This window comes from Mugil cephalus, chromosome 20 (genome assembly GCF_022458985.1).
Source record: "Mugil cephalus isolate CIBA_MC_2020 chromosome 20, CIBA_Mcephalus_1.1, whole genome shotgun sequence".
Lineage (NCBI taxonomy): Eukaryota > Metazoa > Chordata > Actinopteri > Mugiliformes > Mugilidae > Mugil > Mugil cephalus.
The window spans coordinates 6,134,778-6,154,385 of NC_061789.1; the positions used below are offsets into that span (position 1 = coordinate 6,134,778).

At 46.1% G+C, this 19,608-nt stretch overlaps 1 protein-coding gene across 1 annotated transcript; it reads right to left on the reverse strand.

Moving 5' to 3' along the window:
- Positions 1-3,939: 3,939 nt before the first annotated feature.
- Positions 3,940-19,376, reverse strand: tlcd4b (TLC domain containing 4b). Its single transcript, XM_047571646.1, has 7 exons — positions 19,005-19,376; positions 15,524-15,676; positions 12,934-13,023; positions 9,528-9,586; positions 8,972-9,066; positions 8,803-8,876; positions 3,940-8,710 (listed from the first exon to the last, which is right to left on the reverse strand). The coding sequence occupies exons 2-7, from the start codon at positions 15,667-15,669 to the stop codon at positions 8,356-8,358; spliced, it is 819 nt and encodes a 272-aa protein (XP_047427602.1). The 5' UTR covers positions 15,670-15,676; positions 19,005-19,376; the 3' UTR covers positions 3,940-8,355.
- Positions 19,377-19,608: the final 232 nt, after the last annotated feature.

A 19,608-nucleotide genomic window follows, 5' to 3' on the forward strand; every position in this document is an offset into this window, starting at 1 on the left:
ATTTTTCACATTTCCCTGATACTGGAGATGATGCAGGGGGTCAAGTAACCAGCTCATTTGAAGTCGATTTTCCTCAAAGTGAAATCTGGCGAGATGAGATTTTTAATGAGAGTTACAGCTCGTTTCGAAAAACACCTTTCAATAGCAACACGTACATATTGCAATTGAACTTTAACAAATTTTCAGAAATATCGCTGTTATTTTCTTTTCTTATGGAAGTGCAGCTATTGACGCGACCGGAATTTGAACTTCTTGCTTACCATATACTTTAAGAATGAAGTCGCATGCCTTACTTTTCCAGTGTTCTTCATCAACTTAATTCAATTTTGCTATACTCCATTCAGCTATCGCTCTTACGTTTCCATTGCTTTCATCTCTTCCTTTACCTCAACTCACATTACAACTCCTTTCCGTTGGACCAATAGCACGTCAATCCATTTTAGGTTTGATTATCCAGCCTCCAGTGTTCACACATAATTTACTTCAACTCCTTTCAGTGCTTGGATTTCCATCGCATTTTTACTTCAACAGGCAATCCAAGCACAGCTAATCAACTACGCTTCAACAGACATTTCAAGCCTTTGCCGTGTTTGGACTTCAACTGAGGCTTAAACTGCTCTTTAAGGGATAATTGGTCAGGTTGTATGAGGTATTCATCCACAATCAGTGTATTTTCTACAGGATGTTGTGCAAGAGTTTACTCGGGAACACCTCAGTCAAAGAAATAATTTGCAATTTTAGTGAATGATTTTGGCGGTGTGGCTTGGACCACCCTGAACCTTATTGTGCCTACATGGAAAGCCTGGCCTAGGAAAGCCTTCGGGGCACAGAACAAAGAAGCTGATAGTGAAGTGATGTTGGTTAAGATCAAATACCATTAAAGGATGAGGTGGATGAAACAGCAAATGTACAAAGGCTAAGAAAGCTTAAATAAGTCGCCCTCAACAAGATTTGCTAATGGGTGGCCTTAGCTGAGTTATCAAATAATGAGGGTTGGCCAAAGTTTGGTTTACACTCGTGCAAGAACCTAGGAAATGCAGCATATAGTTACATTTCTTGGACGGTATTTAGTTTAAGGAGCCACGTCGAAAAGTAGATTTGATGACTCACAACCATAAATCCGGCTAGGCATGACCTCATGGTCTGCCTCAACTAGAGCTAGGGCCCAATACGCGTTAATACACTAAAGTCACACAACAACACAAACAGACCAACAAATTAAGGTGAGAAATTTGCTGTGGCTTCAATTCCAGTCTAGAGACGTAACATCATTCAACATGACTGGTTTCGGTGGTGGGTTAACAGCATCCCGACTGCAATTAGGTATCGGGATCCTTGTATCCATTGCCCGACCCTACACTGTTGCAGTGGGTTCTTCCTCCTGGCAATGCCGGCCTTAATTGGCGAAACTATGTAGGCATTTCCTGGAGGATAAAGGGTTTTGATACCAACCCCTGATTAGCCCCCTGGTTAGTCTGACCAAAAGCAAGTAAAACACTTAATGTTTCGGTCCATCCACTATTCAGCAGCTAAGATGGTCCAGATCTGGGAGGAGACACCCCAAGAAAAAATTTGTCATCTCAGAAGAAGTTTATAACAACGACTATCTTGTGACTATTTGGTGTTCTGGGAAACTTTTGGATCTGGCATTCAGAAGAACTCATTTAGAAACCACTCAAAAAAATAAACTAATGAAAAACAGCACGAAGTATTGACCTGGCCTTCAAATTCTCTAAATCCCAAACTCATCGACTATGTGTGGGATGATCCACAGAGGCCCCTCCATAGGACCCCCCACACACACACACCCCACTAACAACATTCTGCTTCTCGGACACCCTTGGAAGACCCATGTCCATTCTCTGATGAGCCTCAGCTGTTCTTGGTGGGATGAAGGACACCTACACAATATTAGGATAATATAATGTTATGCCTGATCACTGTATGTGAATCTGCAGTAAATCTCCCTCGTTCCTGGGCTTTTAGTTCTCTTCACACCTCCTAATCTTGGCTCTTACTCACAGGCTCGTGACACCTTTGGCTGAGGTCGGCGGTGACACTTGGGTGCTGCTCGTTAACGAGCCGGTCCTAAAGTCGTTTTAATCAGCTCCTGTCAAGGGTTTAAGCACCTTGTAAAATGAGATCTGTTTATAGCTCCTTCCAAGTCTGGTATGTTGATTTTTTTTTTTTTCTTTTTTAATGCGTGTTTTTGTTTCTCCAAGTCTGGGAAAGGTCTAACATATAAATTCCTCCTGAAATAGCCATATGCTTCTGATCTGTTTATTTTTACATCTCTATTACTTGCTCAATACCGCGCACCGGATTGCGGTGCGTACCAGGAGGGGGAAGAGAGGTAAAATTCATCTAGTTAAAACGTCTTCCAAACAAACATCTGACACAGAGCAAACACACCGAAGAGGCGGCGGCTGCTGCCTTCGAGAATCGCCAACATATGCCGCGTCGAATTGAACAAAGACAGATGTCGTGTTTATGTAAGACGCAGGTGTGTTTCCCCTACGTACAAAACGTGATGACATTCAGCCCACTATGAAAGTGTGCTGTAGTAGCAAGAGGAAATTTTCATTGAGTTATGTGACCATGTTTGGTAAAGCTCCTCAGGCACAGACTCCCTGACCAAGCCCCTTGACCGACTCGCTCACACACAGGAGATGGTTTCAATAAGACCTGCGGAGGCTCAGAACAAATCTCTCACTCTCCGAGCTCCTTCATATCTCCAGATCTATTTCAGGCATGCCTGTTTTTTTAGCCTTTCATCTCAGTTTGAATGTCTGCACTTAGGTTTTTCCTTTTTTTCCACCCCCTCGAATATCTCCATTATTTTCCTCACTCACAAACACGATTTAAAAGCAGGAGTGTAAAACATGCATCCTGTGGGCCAAAACCGGGCTGTAAGAGGGTCCAATCTGGCCTGTGGGATGAATTTTTGTGTGAAAGTGTGAATAAAAAGATATTAACTGCAGTCTTTCCAATGAAAGTAAGTGATATTTCTATTTTGTCCACTCAAGGTTTTACCAAGAACTAAACAGCAGATGGCAGCAATGTGTACTTTTTGTCTGAAGAGATTTCAAATGGTACATAAAACATTTTAGTTAAAGCAGAGGTCTTCAACGTTTTTCCAGGCCATGGATCCCCAAACTGATGGAGAGATTATTATTATCATTTTGCATTAACCGTTTGACTGCCACACTAAAAAATATGATTAATCGCGATTAAATATCATTAATTGTTAATCAATATTTTGACATATCATGATTAAAAAGTCCACATGATTGTATAGATTCATACAATATGAACACTGACAATGTTCAAGAGCGCTAAAGCTCAAAAAGTATAAAAGCCACAGCTTAGATATTTGTATATATAATGTGTTTACACATGAGCAAATTTGTGTATCTGTGTGCTAGCAGTGGTTAGGACAAACATAACTGACATAAACGTAATGTCTTCTGCCTCCATTTATCCCTTTACTAACACATATTGGATTCATGTTAATGTGTATTTAAAGAAATTTAAATTTGTGCGGGAAAATATATAAAAAATGTATAATCAACCAAAGATTTTGCGACCCCTCTGCTGTATCGCTGCAGACCCCCTGGGGGTCACGGACCCCCTGTTGAATACCTATGAGTTACAGACACACTTCTTTGCTCTGAGACAAAAGGAAAACATCTGGATTTTTCATTATTTAGAGGTTTTTGTGTTACTATGTTACTGGATCGGCCCCCTTGAGATCAAATTGCGCTGCATGTGGTCCCTGAACTAAATTGAGTTTGACACCGGTGATTTAAAAGAAATGAATGAGACGGAGCCGAGGTGCCAGCTTCCAGTAGTCCAGTAGTTGCTCCCAGCGAATGACGAATGACTCGGTAAGCCGAAGAGGGTAAACTTTTGCACAAAAGTCAAAATAAAAGCCCACCATCCATTTTTCTCTCGTCTTCAACTTTATTGAAGAACAACACTTTCAAGTAAGTCTCAGCTTTCAGCACTACAATTAACGTGATCATTAGTAGTGGTCATCGTAGACAACAAGAACAACAACAACGACGACGACAACAGACCCCGAGTCACAAGGTAAATGCTCAGACGGCGACGAGGACGACGTCGTCTGCGTATAGTGTCGCCTGTTTCACATTAAAATCTCCGGAGGGGAAAAAAAGAAAAGAAACAAACAAACAAACAAAAGAAAAGAGTAGAACAAGAAATTGCATTGCATTAAAAGACGAGGAGGAGACGGAAGCCACCTCGAATGAGTCATTCACAGGAGAAAAGAAGAAAACTGGCAAGTCATTTGATTATCAGTTCATACAATCAACCTTTTTTTTTCCTATTATACAAACGTTGTCATCCTTGAGATTTAGTTCGCTGTACGCCTTGGATCACATTTGAAATCAGGACATTTAAGAAAAACCTATAAATTATTCTTTTTAAATACCAATTTCGGGTGCAATTATTCACATCACAGGATGGAGTATTAAGGTGATTCGAATATACATACATATTTATATGTATATACCTTTTTGAGATATATTTAAATGTTTGTTATTACTTGATATAATGAACAGCGGCCTCTTCAAATAACCAGAGGCAATTTGGTTGTTCTAACCTGATAATAAGATACATATCACAGATCATGGCCTTGTAATAGCAGCCAAATCAAACTCTTCTTCTTCTTCTTTTTTTTTTTTAAACTGTCAATTTCCAAACTGCCTCTGAGTGCGTGAGACAAATATCAGATCTTGGAATATATTCTGTAGAAAACCCTGACGAGTACAAAAACTCTTGTGTGTCCAGTTTGCCGACATCCGGGTCGCGCAACATACAGTAAAGTTTTATATCTGTACTTTCAACTTTGTGCAAAGAGACCAGAGGTCTCCGGAAAAGTCGTCTCCCGCAATCTTTAGTTTCTCTGAATATTCACAGCTTTGAGTTTAGGAGGCCGGAGAAGTGAGATGTTAGCCTTCCCATAAACTACGTCTAAAGAGCTCATGTAAAAAATATATATTTCCATTCGCCATCATCTCGTGAGATCTTAATGCCACTAAGTTACCCATCACAACATTCAGGAGAGCTACGCAAAACAGGCTCCCTGTGAGGGATACGCTTTGGATTATAATACTTGGCCGGATTAATCATTGTGCAGGCAGGTTATAGAAAAATATATACACACGAGTATAGGAGATAATCACTTGGTAACACGTTAGAAAGTTCATGCGAATCCAAATCCGACTGCATCACATCCACTGTTGGTTTTTTTTTTCGTGTAAAGGCACAAGATACTGTAGCCCCTCCGATGTGGTGACAGACAGAAACACAGGAGATCACAGCGTTTACTGCTCCTCGGGGAGTGTGCTTTATCTATTTCCACAGTGAAAATACCACCGGACATTCTCAGACTATTAGAACTAGAGATGCAAAGACTAATATGAGACAATCAGAGGCTATTTGATCAGCCGGCGGTGTCAAAATAAAAGCTCGGCTCCAAAACAAACAGACAGACTGCCTCAAGAAATGTTACCTGAGTCGGGATGAAAGCGATACGTCTGCACTATTACCAGACCTCTGGAGCTCACGCCTCATCCCTATTTGGCATTACCAAGCTGCGTTAGACGCTAGTAGCATAATGAACTCAAACGGTTAGCGTTCAAGGCAGATTGATGCATGCGTGATTAATTAAGTGCCCTTCCATTCACAAAATAGGAGTGGAAACCAAGGGGCAAGCTCCAGGTCTGAAAAATGAAACCGGTGCGAAAAAAAACAAAAAAAACAAAAAAAAAAAATTACCAAAAACTGCAGTTCCTCGAATGGCCACTTGAGGCTGGCTCCACAACTGAGTCAGTTCCCATAAACTTTTTTGTCTGTTTAGCCAATTTCTCCATTCATGTTTTGGGTAATTTTTAATTTTTTTTTGTAGAACTCAAAACTAAAAAGTTACGTATAATAAGCTAGGTCGCTAGCTGTCTATCCCGCGCCTGCTCAGTTTCGCTTATTTGCTCATTTTTGAATTAGCAAGATGGCGACGACTGGAGCCACCGCACTGAGCTTCGAAAACCGCTCTTCAAGAATCCTTCAGGTGACATCACGGCGATTTCAGCCATGTTTAAGTTCAGTAAAACGGAAAAATTTTTTGAAATGTCACAATCGCTTCGGAGACAAATATCAATTCTGTGTGAAGCGATGAAAAAATTAACATTCCTCAAAAGGAAAAATTCACAATTCATATGCCACTTTTTCTGTTTTTGTCAACATTTGTGCTACACTTGACAAGTAACCTGACTCAAATCTCCAGTTCAGCTGCACCCGCTTTTTGAAAAACGCGTCCGACATCGCTAAACCGCTGTAACGCCGCTTTTTTAAGCAAAGCGGAAAACGCGCGGAAAACATGCAAGTATACTCTCTCCAACAGCCCCTGTGTTTCTGTCCGCTGTGATATATCAGCTATGTAACTGTTAGAGTCTGCAGACAGCAGAGAAGAATTAATGAATAAAACCAAGTAATGCCGGCTGCCACATGAGAGAATGTGGTAACATGTGAGTTAGCCATACAGTACGCTGTACAGACGTGCAGGGCGGAGAGAAATAATCCAAACTACAACACGTACATGCTTCGAGTATGCTCTGAGAGGGAAACCATATTCCGGAAGACAGACCCCTTTTTAAGCATTTGATTAATGTGATTAATATTTAGATGTTGTTCATCTACCTCGACTATTATTCACTAAGGCATCACAGGAGTACGTCGGTCGTACCATGCGCTACAGTGATGATATACAGTATACACAGAGAAATAAAACATGCGTTTCGTTATCGCAGATCGTCTGAATGATTATTCGATGGGGGACTTTGGGGGGGAGGGAAAAAGAAATATTGCTAGCATTCCCGTTGCTGACATTCTGCAAAAGGACGAGCACCATGGTGGTGGTTTAGTTGTTTGTTTGTTTGCTTTTTTTTTTTTTTTAAGGGCACCTGATACAGTGTACAGACTGCACGCCACGCTGTGCAACAACATGTGGACAAAATAATAAATGGAACTTTTCCCAACTCGGTTCCTCGATTAGGGTTGAGATAAATAGAAGTAGAAGAAGAAGAAGAAGAAAATGCCTCTGGGGGAGTTTACACTGACTGGACACAGTTTGTGATGTAAGTGGTGCCGCTCTGTTTCATCGGCTGGAGATGAGCAGAATGCATGGGCAGACAGCAATTTGAAGGATGAAAATCACAAAAAAAAAAAAAGAAAAAGAAAGAAAGAAAAAAGCTGCAGATTGAACTCATGAGGACGGAACGGACGACGTCTTTTGTAAGGCAGGGGGGAGAGGTAGAACGAAAACGTTTGAGCTGGATAGCGGAGCCCTACCCAGTGAGGCAGAGGGTTGCAATGGACGTAAAAACCAAAAAAAAAAACAACAGCGATGCCGACGAGGTGAATACTGACGAGGCAAAACCTGTCCTGCGAGACACAAAGGACGTCGGGGGGCGTCTTCGCCTCTCCCGCGTGCATATTCCTAGCGTTCTGATCACGTAATCCGAATTAGAAAGAGTTTGGAGGGGCATGGCTGGTGATAGAGATAGGCGCCACTTGTTTACACGGAGGCCACAGCAGGTGATACTGTTGAAGAGGCATTATGGTGTTTTTCTGTCTCTTTTTGTGAGGTTTGATGAGTTTAAGACAAGAGCCCTATAGATCGACAAACACCACGCGGGTCTGATGTGAGAGTCCCTCGCGCTCCCGGGTCTTCTCGAGCGTGGACGGGAGGGGGGGACGGGGACGAGAGACGGCGGCTCGGGAGCGGCGGCGTCTTCTGAAGGGGCTGAACTCTTGTTTGACTTAGTGACCTTTACTCCTCCGCTGTTATTGCTTTCCTGTTTTCCACAGGCACTTCAGAGGATTGGGCTTTGGCTGAGTGTGAGAGGAGGCTTGAGGGGAGATGAGAGAGGGGCGGCGGCGGCGGCGGCGGCTGTAGTGGCGGCGGCGGAGGAGGAGGAGGAGGAGGTGGCGGTGAACGGGAGAGGTGAGTAACAGGCGGTGTTAAAACTGTGCTTGTGAGCTCTACCTTGTCGTCTGCGACCGACAGCTATCACCCAGCAGGATACTAATCTGGATACTAGTCAGTGAGGCTGCAAACGCTGGTGCTTGAGTGAGTCAAAGAGCTCCTTGTCTCGCGTCGGCCAGAACCTGAGGACGCCGGGTCCAGTCCGCCGGCCGACTACTGGGAGATCAAGGGCTGAGACTGAGGGTGGGAGTGGGAGGGGACGCTGAGGATGTAGCAAAAAGAGGAGGCTGCAAGTTCCTGGGCCTCCAGCCTCCCTTCCTGCTCACGTCTGTGCCTGCATATCCTTTTTAGTCCGTGTGGTTGTTGGCGTGCTTCTTGTCCGAGGAGGAGGACGCCGCCGCCTCCGCTCCCTCCTTAACCTTTCGGCCCCCCCTCCCCGTCATCACCTTGTAGCAGCCGCGGGAGATCTTATACATCCAGATAGTGTTCAAGATGTCCAGGGCGATGCAGGAGGTGATCCAGGCCACCTGGGCGCCCAAACCCAGCCGCTCGAAGTCGGCGGTGCCGAAAGTGGCGAACACGCTCACCCAGTAGGACGGCATGACGGCGATGCGCACCAGGAAGAACACCACAGCCATGGCGACGCCGTTTAGCACTACCATCCGGTGCGAGCGGGGGAACTTCAACGCCTCGAAGAACCACCTGCGGAGAGAAAAGGCGAAACGTCACGGAGGAAGACGTGCTTTCCGTCGCGGGACGCGCCGACAAATGAGACGTCGTTCGGGCCGACTCACCTCTGGTTCACGAACGGCGTGGACAGCTCTGAAATTAGACGGAAATTGGCAAAGTAGGGAAGCACGCCACGTGTCTGCAAAAGACCAAAACACACACGTAAACACATGACCGAGCCAGTTGCGAAGACCGGGACGCTCTGGGACTTTGGAGGGCGGACGGTGGACTCACCAGCACGTATCCGTAGGCATAGAGCGCCGCCAAGTGGTGGCAGACAAAAAAGCTGTCCCCCATCGTGCTCCAGTTACACGCCAGCAGCACAAGGTCTACGGAACAGAGGCAGACACTGGTCAGAGCGCTGGCAGAACGCCTGGGAGGATGATCGTGCAAGACTGTCTTTAAAAGGCAAAGAGCAGCGGCTACGCCAGCGGACAATGAAAGAGGAAGGCTGGGCCAGATAATGTAAGGAAGGGGAAAAAATCATCCTAATACAAAGGCAAGGGAAGTACGTGATGAACAGGATGTGTACTGTTAACTTTAATCTAATAAACAACGCACGTTTTGCTTTAATACAAACTGAAAATGCCATGAAAACCAAAGAGTAGACATGGATTTGAATTTAAATAAACAAAGAGTAGAAAATACACATATTGGTCCATTTAAAGCATCTGAAATCACAGATGAAATTGCACGTAATAGCAGGTTAGGGCATTTCCTATCATAAAAAGTGCAGGAAATACAGGCTGCACAGTCATTGTTTGTGTGAAGTAAGAAGAAATATTCATACCATAAACAAGGTAACCACAGGTTATGGCTACGTTCAGTTTGACGAGACTGGGGTCGCCCCTGTGGAACAACAAAGAACAGCGTAAATGAACTTTCAACACGGCCATTACGACACCACGTTTAGGGTAAACAAACCATGGGGGGGGGGCTGCTTACTGCTGGAGAAAAAATATTAAGCTGTCTGAATTAACCCCCAACACACTCATGGTGAAGAGTGTGTAGAGAAGTGGCTCTAAAGTTGTAAACAGCCCTGACGTTATTTGCTTCCTCATCTCTGAGAGCGTTTCTGACCCCGTGGAGCCGTGGAGCCGTGACCGTGCCCCGGCGGCCGTTAGGTGTCTTTGCAAATGACATCTGTTTGGAAATAACAATGGAGGTGTCTCCGCCTCGACGGACATCCGATCCCGGTATCGGTCACAAGTATCATTTGGCAAATGGCTGGTTGACCGCTTGTGTAACGGGACCTCGCAACACACGTACTGTATAACATGCCCACTAAAACCCATCGCACACATCTGTTGTACAGGAGCTCGCCTTACGCATGAGACGACCCTGGACTAAACCGTTTTTAAGGTGCAGGTCACGGAGTCGGAACAATAGAAAGATATACCTACTGTACATCCAGAAATTTAAAAATCAGCAGTTTCTCACCGGCATGTTAATGACACATTAAATGTCTTTTTCTCCGACTTTTTTTCGTCCCGTCAGATTCCCGCTTCAGAAGAGAGTGCTCTCCTTCTGTTAACTGATCACTTGGATCATTTTACCACTGCACTTAGAAAAGCGCCAAGCAAATATCAGTCTGGGTTTCACCCAACCTAAGCGATAGGGTGATAGTCGAACGCTCTCGGCTGCAGCCTGCCATCGCCGGAGGCTTTTGGATAATCACATCAACGAGATCCGGCTTCACTTAATTAAATATACAGTAAACCCACGCTGTCCTCTCCGTGTGCTGGAATTTGACGTGGAAAGGGATATGAAGACTTTTACACGAGGAGTGATGCGATGCTGACTCAGTGGGCGTCATGCAGGAATCACTCTTATCGATGTATTTATTGGAAAATAGCAGGAGCACAACTTGGCACAGTCATTACTTCTCTAGTGCTTTAAACTACTGGAAATGCAAGACGGGTAATATCGAAACTATCAGTTTCTGCTTGGTACAAAGATTGACGTCAAGTCACGTCACAATGCCCAACTTTGCCCAACTGGCTCCCATTTGTTCATCCATTCATTCATCTTCATATCTAAGTTTAGATCTAGGTGACAACAGGCCAAACAAGAAAGTCAAGATGTTCTGCATTTGAGTTCCTTTTTTGGGATCCCTAGACGTTCTAGGCCTGCTGAGGTGTACAGTACAATCCCTTCACCAAGTTCTGGATCTCCTTCCTGCTGCCCAGTGAATCCTCACCCGTTACCCCGAAACCACCTCAATTGGGCGCATTTTGACGAGCACGAACAGCAGCTTTACTCCAAGCTCTAAAGGACACCACAGGACACCTTCAGGAGGCCCATGTCCATTCTCTGATGAGTCACAAGAACAATATTCTCATTTTTCTTGCAGACTCCTTAACTGAGTTTTCATTTCACAAACTCATCTCAGCGGCTTCGTCTCTTCTTTGGGTCGCCCCCAAATGGAGCGTGACAGCTTTGGGAATTAAGGACCAGGATTTCATGATGTGACAAAATACTTCTGGGGAAAAAAGCTCCCGCACAGGAGGAGGCAAACCAGAAAAGAAGTGTGTGGGAAATCCTCGCGGAGCCGCTGAAGGGCAGGTGGATGCCACAGGCGGGTGACGCGCCTACAATTCAAGCAGCAACAGCAGCAATTCAAGCTTTGTGCTGTGAGACTCGTCTTTTGTCTGCCGGGTTGCATTTTTTTCTGACTGTCACACAATCGAGAGCGTTCACGAAGACGGAAGCCGTTTATCGAGTTGAACTGGCAGCTAAGGAAAGTTGTCATATAAGTTTAACAACCCCGGGAATAAAAACCGGGTCCAACGTCTTCATCGTCGTTGAAGCGTTTCCACGAGGTCGACCTCGAGCCAACGCCGACGACTTGCTCCTCTATTCTCTTCACAGAGTCGCGCACATGTTACGTTCAAGTCCAGATGAGCCAATCGAGGAAAAGTGGCAGCGGAGGCGAGGCCTCGTTGACTGAATGGATTATGATAACAGCTAAGGCAGGGCTGCCAGCCGGAATGACACCCTGAAAAGAGGCTGAGCAGCAGCCGCAAACAATACGGCTTTCCAACGGTCCGGCCACTCCAGCGCCATTGAGACCGGCAGAGAGAGAGAACAATGCTGCTGTGTGACAGGTCTTAATGATGCTGTAACACAATCAGATTGACTGTAGAATTAATGCTCGCGCTGCTGGCGTGCTGCAACCAGAAGAGCTTTCAGGCGTCGGGCGCCGGTGTGAAGAAATAAGGCTCAAAGCTGGAGCTTTAATTAATGAGCAGGAGCCATTGCGGCAAAGAAACGGCTGCCACCTTTATTCTCGTGGGAGCTGAAGGGGCAAAGAAAATCCTGTCCGGAAAGACAAAGAGGCTTGGAAAGGAGGGCTGAGATGCTAAGCACCTGAACGTTGAACTGTTAGCAGAAAGAGGGAGGGACCCGCCTGCAGCTACCCCTACTTTTTCTTTTTCTTCGCTCCATGAGCATGGCCAACAGAGAGACAATAAGAACAAGGGACCTGATTCGACAGCCAGATATGTGGGCTACAACGTACAGCTAGAGGCAGGAGGAGGCTCGCCGAGGGCTGGCTGGTGTAGAGATAGACAGAGGGGGGGTGGGGAGCGGTGGGGGCAGAAGGCTGCTGTTGTTTGCGATGAAAAGGAGTCTTGTTGATGGGATTCTAGTCGAGCTAGACGGCCAGAGAGGAAGCGAAACAGAGGGCAATCAGGAGAGAGAAGAGGAGGGAGGAAGGGAGGAAGGAAGTGGTAAGAATGAGTGCAGAAGTGAGAGAAATAAAACAGGGGAGACATCTGTGGAGACAGGTCTCAGGCGACTGATTGAGATGTCGAAACAGAGAAAGGAACGAGGGGGGTGAGGCGTTCGTTGATGCAAATGAGACAGTGAGCAGTAAGGGAAAGAGAGTGAAAGACAAAAAATCAAAGGTATAAATCCACTGACTCCACATCTCTCTGGAGGCTCCGCTGACACTCAAGATCCACTCTCTCCACATCCTCCTTTCACTCTGATGAAGGCGGCGCCATCTTTTCCAAAAGGTTTTAACTACCGACCCCGACCAACGTTCACTAACTCCCCACCTCCTCCTCCCACCCCTGCTATCTGAAGTCTACCTTACCTAGCATTCACAGTGAGCACAGAACCATGTCACATCCCATGTGTTGAATGTTGGCAACTCGTTTCGTTTTTGAATAACCATTTTTAAACTTCCTTACCAGACAGGGTTGGCGTTGACCGCGTCATCGAACCACAAGATGTACAAACAGAACAATCCCACGATCAAGGCGTGCACGGTCGACACCAACCTGGACACAAACACAGAAGTCAAACATGACGACAGACGGAAAGTGTTACAGTCAGGAGCTGGAAGTAATAATGGCGTAATCAGCTTTTTATACCGTGTAATTACGTCTGCGGTTTCCCCTGTGTGTCAGGGAGAGTCAGTTCTTTTTAATCAGGCCTGAGACAGCATCACCCCTGACCTTTGGAGTGGTTATCTGGGCCAGTGAAGAGATACTCCAGAGGCTCTTATCTTCCCTCCACCAGAATCACAGTTACTCCGCCGTCGCTGTGCAGCACTGTGGGCCGCGGCGGCCTCAGTCCACAGGCCAAAGCTGCCTCGACAGACCGACTACCGCCTGACCCTGTTATTACCGTCCTCCGGTGTCTAAGTATGGAACAGCCATGGAGGAAGTTCGCTGCTGTGACTCTCGCAGCTTGTTGTGCACTGACAAGTCACTTCTTACGTGCAATACAAATGATGTTGGCGCTCCTTTTGTGCAAAACTAGGCTGCATTTGAAACGCTTTCACCCTCCTCTCCTTGCACTTAAGATGTGGTTACATAAACAACACACTGGCTGTTATGCAAGACCACTCTAAAGTGAACCATCAGTGCCTTTGACTTCTTTCAGACTTCTTGGTCAATGCACTCTGTTCTTTCAATTAGAGCTAATGTAAACTTTGCTCGTACGACTGAAGGGCTGTTTTTAAGAAATGGTTAAAAAAATGAGTATAACGGAGAGGCAGCGAAAAATGTTGTGCAACAACTAATGACTGCCCTCTGAACTTCACCCCTGAGGATCCTGCTTTGAAACCTGAAACCGCTCCGGCTGCTGTTCACGTCACAGCTGCATGAGTTGGCCCGAGGCGCATCAGGGTCCAGCTCAACAGAGGGGCATCACCGAGAGAGAGGTCAGGACTTAATGACTTTGTATTGTTACACAACCGCATCGAGGGGAAGTGTGACACAATACGGCAATTTGCTACGTCTGCACTCGTGGAATCCGGGGATACAATGTGTAACCAATGTTATGTTAAAGTGTGGGTATGGTAGTTGTGCACCTTCAAGCTGGTATGTCAACCACTGATAAACCCAAACAAATAAGATAAAGACAGGAAGAGATACGCCACTTATCTGGATGGGGCTTTAGCTCGTAGACCGTAATAAAACTCCACCTTTCCATATCACCAAAACATAATCTGCTCAGACATCTTCCCACCTTTGGTTGTTACAACCTGAGCTAATCAGTTTTAACTGCCTTAATTTGAAGTACAGAGATAAACTCAACATAGATGACTTGCATTTTAGTGGCGGAATAAGAAAACAGTGGCAACGGGCCAGATCATTAGTACAAATGCTTAAACCAACGCTACCTGCTACGGTGTAGAGGTGTGGACCCTGCAGGGCCGGGCGGTAAGGCCAAAAACTTATATCACAGTATTTTTTAGTATTTTTTTATGCATAATGACCTGTTCACAACATTTTCTACTGGTGGAGAGAGGAATTAATGCAGTAGATTGACTAAGGGTGGACTCTTTTACTGGTGTGGTGAATAAATATTAAAGAATAATCCCACACTAGTAGTAAAAACAGGTTTGCATGGGCCCGTGTTAGCGGCGTCTGCTAATGTGGAAATCCAGGGAGATTTACAACTCGGAGATAAAAAAATAAATAAAAGAATTAAATGTTTTCAAGATGAAATGAAGAAATGGGGATGATTACGGTTTCATTTACTCTGACATATTTATTCATATTTAAATGCTATGTTTTTTAATGTCAATAGCAGCGTGTCCGGCTACCGTAATAACTGTAGCCTGCGCGCAACGTTTTTTTCCTCACTCATTAAAAACTCAAATTGGGGGATGGCATATCCGGGGACAACTTTAGCTGCGGGTCATTTTTCAAAATAAAATAATATAAACAACCGACACAGCACCTTTCCTCTCATTCTGCCGCTTCGTTGTTCGGACCTTTCCATGTTCACCACGCCTCGCAGTGAGGCAGTGTTTGAAAACGGTCCGGTTTGAAACACCCGTCTCGTGGCTCAGTGTTCCAGACACTGTGTCATCAAATACACCTGTATGCTGGTATAATAAAAATTCATACACCGAAAAAAAATACTGCTATACCGCAAAGCCCTAAGGGTCCATATACACCTGTTGTGGAAATATGCAGCTCAACCAGCCGACAAGAAAACTCCAGCAAGATGTGTTGGAGGAACAGAACGTACTAATAGCTTTGATGCTGTCGTCTTTCATCGAGCAGGACGAGGTTCTGGCATTATTGGGGTACTGATATGAGCTCGCCACTCCTTCCACTTCCAGATAGGACGCCTCCTTCCTAACTGTTTGAGGAGCTTACCAAAATATCCCCAGGTGTACCTGCTAGGCCTTCATTTGACTAAAGGTGGCATTGAGTCATTTTGACAGGTTTTCACACGCTTCGAAGATGAAAAGAAATTCACGGGGTTCCAGAGAAGGCATCGTGTTTACGATGGGAAAGCAGCAGTTTTGTCGTGACGCACCTGGAGTTCCACTCGTTGAGCTTGGTGGGAGGCAGCCGGCCGTACCCCGGCGAGACGGCGGAGGAGAGCCGCGGGCTGACCACCGAGAAGAGGAGCTGGAAACCCACGAAGCTGCCAGCTACCACGGTCAACTCTCTTGTCTCCATCACTCACCTAAACACGACGGGACGGGGGGAGACGGGGAAGGGAGAGGTGGGGGGAACGGACGCACAGGGAGTGATACACATGGACAGGTTCAATCGATGACTGTCAGTCATCCCGGGCGGCACCAGGAGAGAAACCGAGGCGGCGGCGGCGGCGCTGAGAGGGTGAAGCGGCACCCTGTGTGGTTCACCCAGTTCACGAAGGAAAGAAGAAAGGAAAAGAGACGGGGGGGGGACGGACTATAAGCCGAAGACATGGGCTGTCTAATGCAAGTGACATGAGAGCTTTAGACAAGCCGGGCATAGAGCGGGAAGAGAAGATGAAAGGCACATGAGAGGCAGCGGAGTCGAGGGCAACAGAGAGAAGAAAAGCAGAGTGGCAGAAACAGGAAAAAAAAAAAGAAGAAGAAGTTGTGAATACAGTACGAGGCACAGAGCTGGAATAAGAGCTCTCCATTATTATGCATATTTTGCAAGGGGATTACAGTGAGTTGTTTAGGACACACCGGACAAATCCTCGGGAAGAAAACAAAAGCCCGAGCGAGGAAAGAAAAGCCGATTTCAAAATGAAGCAACGGCGCTTCGGCTAATGAGACGGAGAAATGTTTAGGATTTACTTTACACCAACAATGCTGCTCATTATTATCATCATCATTATAACGTGTGTGTTATTTAAAGTTGCTCAGATTTTGTCTGAGAATCATTAACCGACTGGATCCGCGTCCTCGGAGCCGCCGGAGCCGAAAAACGCGGATAAGAGAGGAGACGGACTGAAACGCGAGTTTGTTTCCAAAAGCTGCAAAATCAGCACGTTCCAGTCGTCTTTACAAAAAGGACACCGGCGGAGAGTCCATTCGGAGGAGATCGATGTTACAGCCGAGTGTGTAATCTTATCAGCTTCCTCCGTTCGCTTATGTTTGAGAACAAACTCGCCATAAAAAAAAAAAAAAAAAAGAGTCTAACCTCAGTTCTGAACCATTAAACATCAGCGTTTGCCAGGACATCAACAACTTAACGACCTTCTGCATAGCCTCAGTGAAACCGAATGCATTCCACAAATAAAGCCCGGCGCTGCATCTCCATGAAGGTTACGGCGTTTCGCCGTCTGATTAAAATAACAGAGCTGTTGATTCGACCGTGTTTTCATTTCGGAGGCTGTGGTTTTTGTGAATTGTGCTGCGCTGCGCCGACATTTCTTTCCATTTTTGTCGGTGGGCTAGCAGCGCTAAACAACAGCACCGCCACAAATGACATCCTCCCATTCGCGCCGCGGTTTTAACGCACACTGAACATCGCAGCAGTCGGGAGGGGGCGGATTTACAGCAGGATTTGACATATTAAAATGCCACACTCTGGCGTGGGCGCGTGCGAGCGTGAAATCGAGACATGTCCTAGAACATGTCCTGAGAACTGCAAACTTTGACCTTCGGGTTTTTGAGTCCCAGCTTCCTTCTTCCTCGGGCGCAACTGAAACACATATTAGAATAAAAAAATATAAGAAAAAACCTGAGGACGGGAAACACCGGATACAAAACTACACTCCCACGACGACCTTTAACTCGCTCTTTAGTAACATCAGCCGCTGGAATATCTTGCGTCAGCGCCGGTTTGGACTCTGTCCTGATAAACGAACAGCAATTCTGATTAAATCAGAGAAAATGATGCAAGACGTTCAAAACTACACGTTGCTGATAAACACGGTCGCACAAAGCAGAGGTTACCGTCCGGCTGTGGCACAACTCCCGTGATATAATAACATAATAATATGCCGCCATATGTCTCACAAAGCGACAACCTCAACGCAAATAGGTTAACCCCGGGGCAGCATGTGACACTGCAGGCATTTACAGTAGACATTAAGGTCTATTTTTAGCCTCAGACGTCCACCGTCAACACAAAAAGGCACCTATAGACAAAGCACCACAAGGAGGAAACCTATCGCTTTGCTCAGAGCCACTCCGGGGTAAACGTCTAACCAATTTAACCGCGTGGCGTTAGAATAAACTTCAAATACATGCATCAGAACTTTAAATTCATGTAATTTCATTCTCGATAAGGGCTGTCAAGTCGTTTCAGTTCGGGGGGGGGGCACGTATAGGCCAGTTTGAGCTAAAATGGACAGACTTTTCCATTCGTTTTAGTGCAAAGAAGTAAATTAGGACTAAACAACCCTTTAAAAACGAAACACCTCCAGAAAAATAGGTGCAATCTGGGCTCGTGTCCGTCGGCTGTTCGGTCCTCGCCCTCGGTCTCTCTTCTCTGGCTGAAAACAGCGGACTAATTAGGGCTAAAATTCTGGCGCCATATGCTGGACACCTGTGCTGTAGATGCTGCCCGGGTCCAACCAGGGGAAGGCTGTTGAGACGAGGGGCCCATTCTTCACACCATCCATCCAAACAGACAGACTCTCTTATTGTCCCACAAGAAGCAGCTACTGTGCACATTCCTGGCTGATCATATGCAGCATGTGCCTGAATAATTCATTGGCATTCTTCACCTGGCTTCAGCCTGGTTCATGCAGGGAGGAAGGAGAGGAAGAGGAGGAGGAGGAGGAGGAGGAGGAGGACGAGGCTCCACACTGCGGTTGACAGCCCCGGACAGGAGAGGTGCTTCTCCGCCTTCCACCTTCCACCTTCCTATGTTTGACCTTGTTTCCACCGGACTATCCCGCTGCTGTCAGCAAACCATGACCCCGGGACATATCGAACCGAACATAAATAAAAAGCGATTCAATCCCCTCTTCCTCCCTCCACCTCCTTCCTCCCTCCTCCTCTTCCCTCCTTCCTCGCTGGGAAACCTAAACCGGGCCCCCGCGTACCGCATTGCTACACCGCACCACTCGGGTCCGACTCGCCCCCGTCAACAGAGCGCGATTCCTCGGCCACAGCCTGTAAAAAAAAAAAACACCGACGCCCCTCGATCGGGTCCGGATCATGACATGAATACTGATGAACGAGAGGCGGTGATTATTTCAAAGAAGAAGGAGAAAGAAAAAAAAAGCAACAGACACAGATGCTCCAGTTTAGCATAACAATTGTGATCTTGTGCAGCCTGCACCGCCGTAGCTGCAGCAGCAGCTGGTAATGCAATATAGAAAAAGGTTTATGTGTCATTAACGCTGCTTCTTCTTCTTCTGCTTTTATGCTCTGAGGAAATATTACCGTGCAATACGTGACATACGCGAGTGTTACGCGAGTTGCAACAAGCCAGAAGTCAGAAGGCAGCGAAAGTTGTTGTGAGATAGAGAGCTTTTTTTGGTTAGTGTCTAAATACCTAAACGGGGGGTTAAACAAAAAAAGGAGGAGGAGGTGGAGGAGGTGGAAGGAGAGCCGTGTTACCTGCTAGCCGTCGCATAGGTCTGTGTAGGCGGATAGGCTCCCGTTCAGACCGGCGTCTTCTCCGCTTTCTTACACCCGGTTGCTAGTTAGCTGCAGCCCCGGGGCGACCCCAGGAGAAAGAAGAAAGAAGAGAGGAGGGAGGGAGGGAGGGGGGGGAGGGGAGGGGAGGGAGGACAAAAAAAACAACAAAAAAAAAAACAGCCCCCGGTGCTTTTTAAAAACGCTACACCGAGCGAACATCACAGCCCCGGCGAACAAAGCCTCCGGTTGCCACGCCGCGTCTTCGCCGCCATGTGTTTTTCTACCTATGGGTCACATGAAAAGTTTCCTACCCGTTTTATTTTGGCGTTGACATGGACAAACCGATGCGTGACGTCGCCGCGTGACCACGCCCATTAGAGCATACGCCCCCCTCTACGCAGGCCACGCCCACGGAACAAAAGGCTACATTACTCCCTTCTCTATAATATATTATATGCAGAATTTTTATGTTTTTTTTTACTATTATTATTAAAAAAATAAGTTGATATTATTGAATACTATTACTAAATACTTATTCACCTTTATTCATTTCATTTTATAATTATTATTATTGCTCTTGAGT

Coding starts and splice junctions, on each gene's coding strand:
- tlcd4b (XM_047571646.1), bottom strand. CDS start 15,669: ATGGAGACAAGAGAGTTGACCGTGGTAGCTGGCAGCTTCGTGGGTTTC. Junction 9,587..12,933: donor GTCAACGCCAACCCTGTCTG/GTAAGGAAGTTT, acceptor GTTGTTCCACAG/GGGCGACCCCAGTCTCGTCA. Junction 9,067..9,527: donor CTGTGGTTACCTTGTTTATG/GTATGAATATTT, acceptor TCTGTTCCGTAG/ACCTTGTGCTGCTGGCGTGT.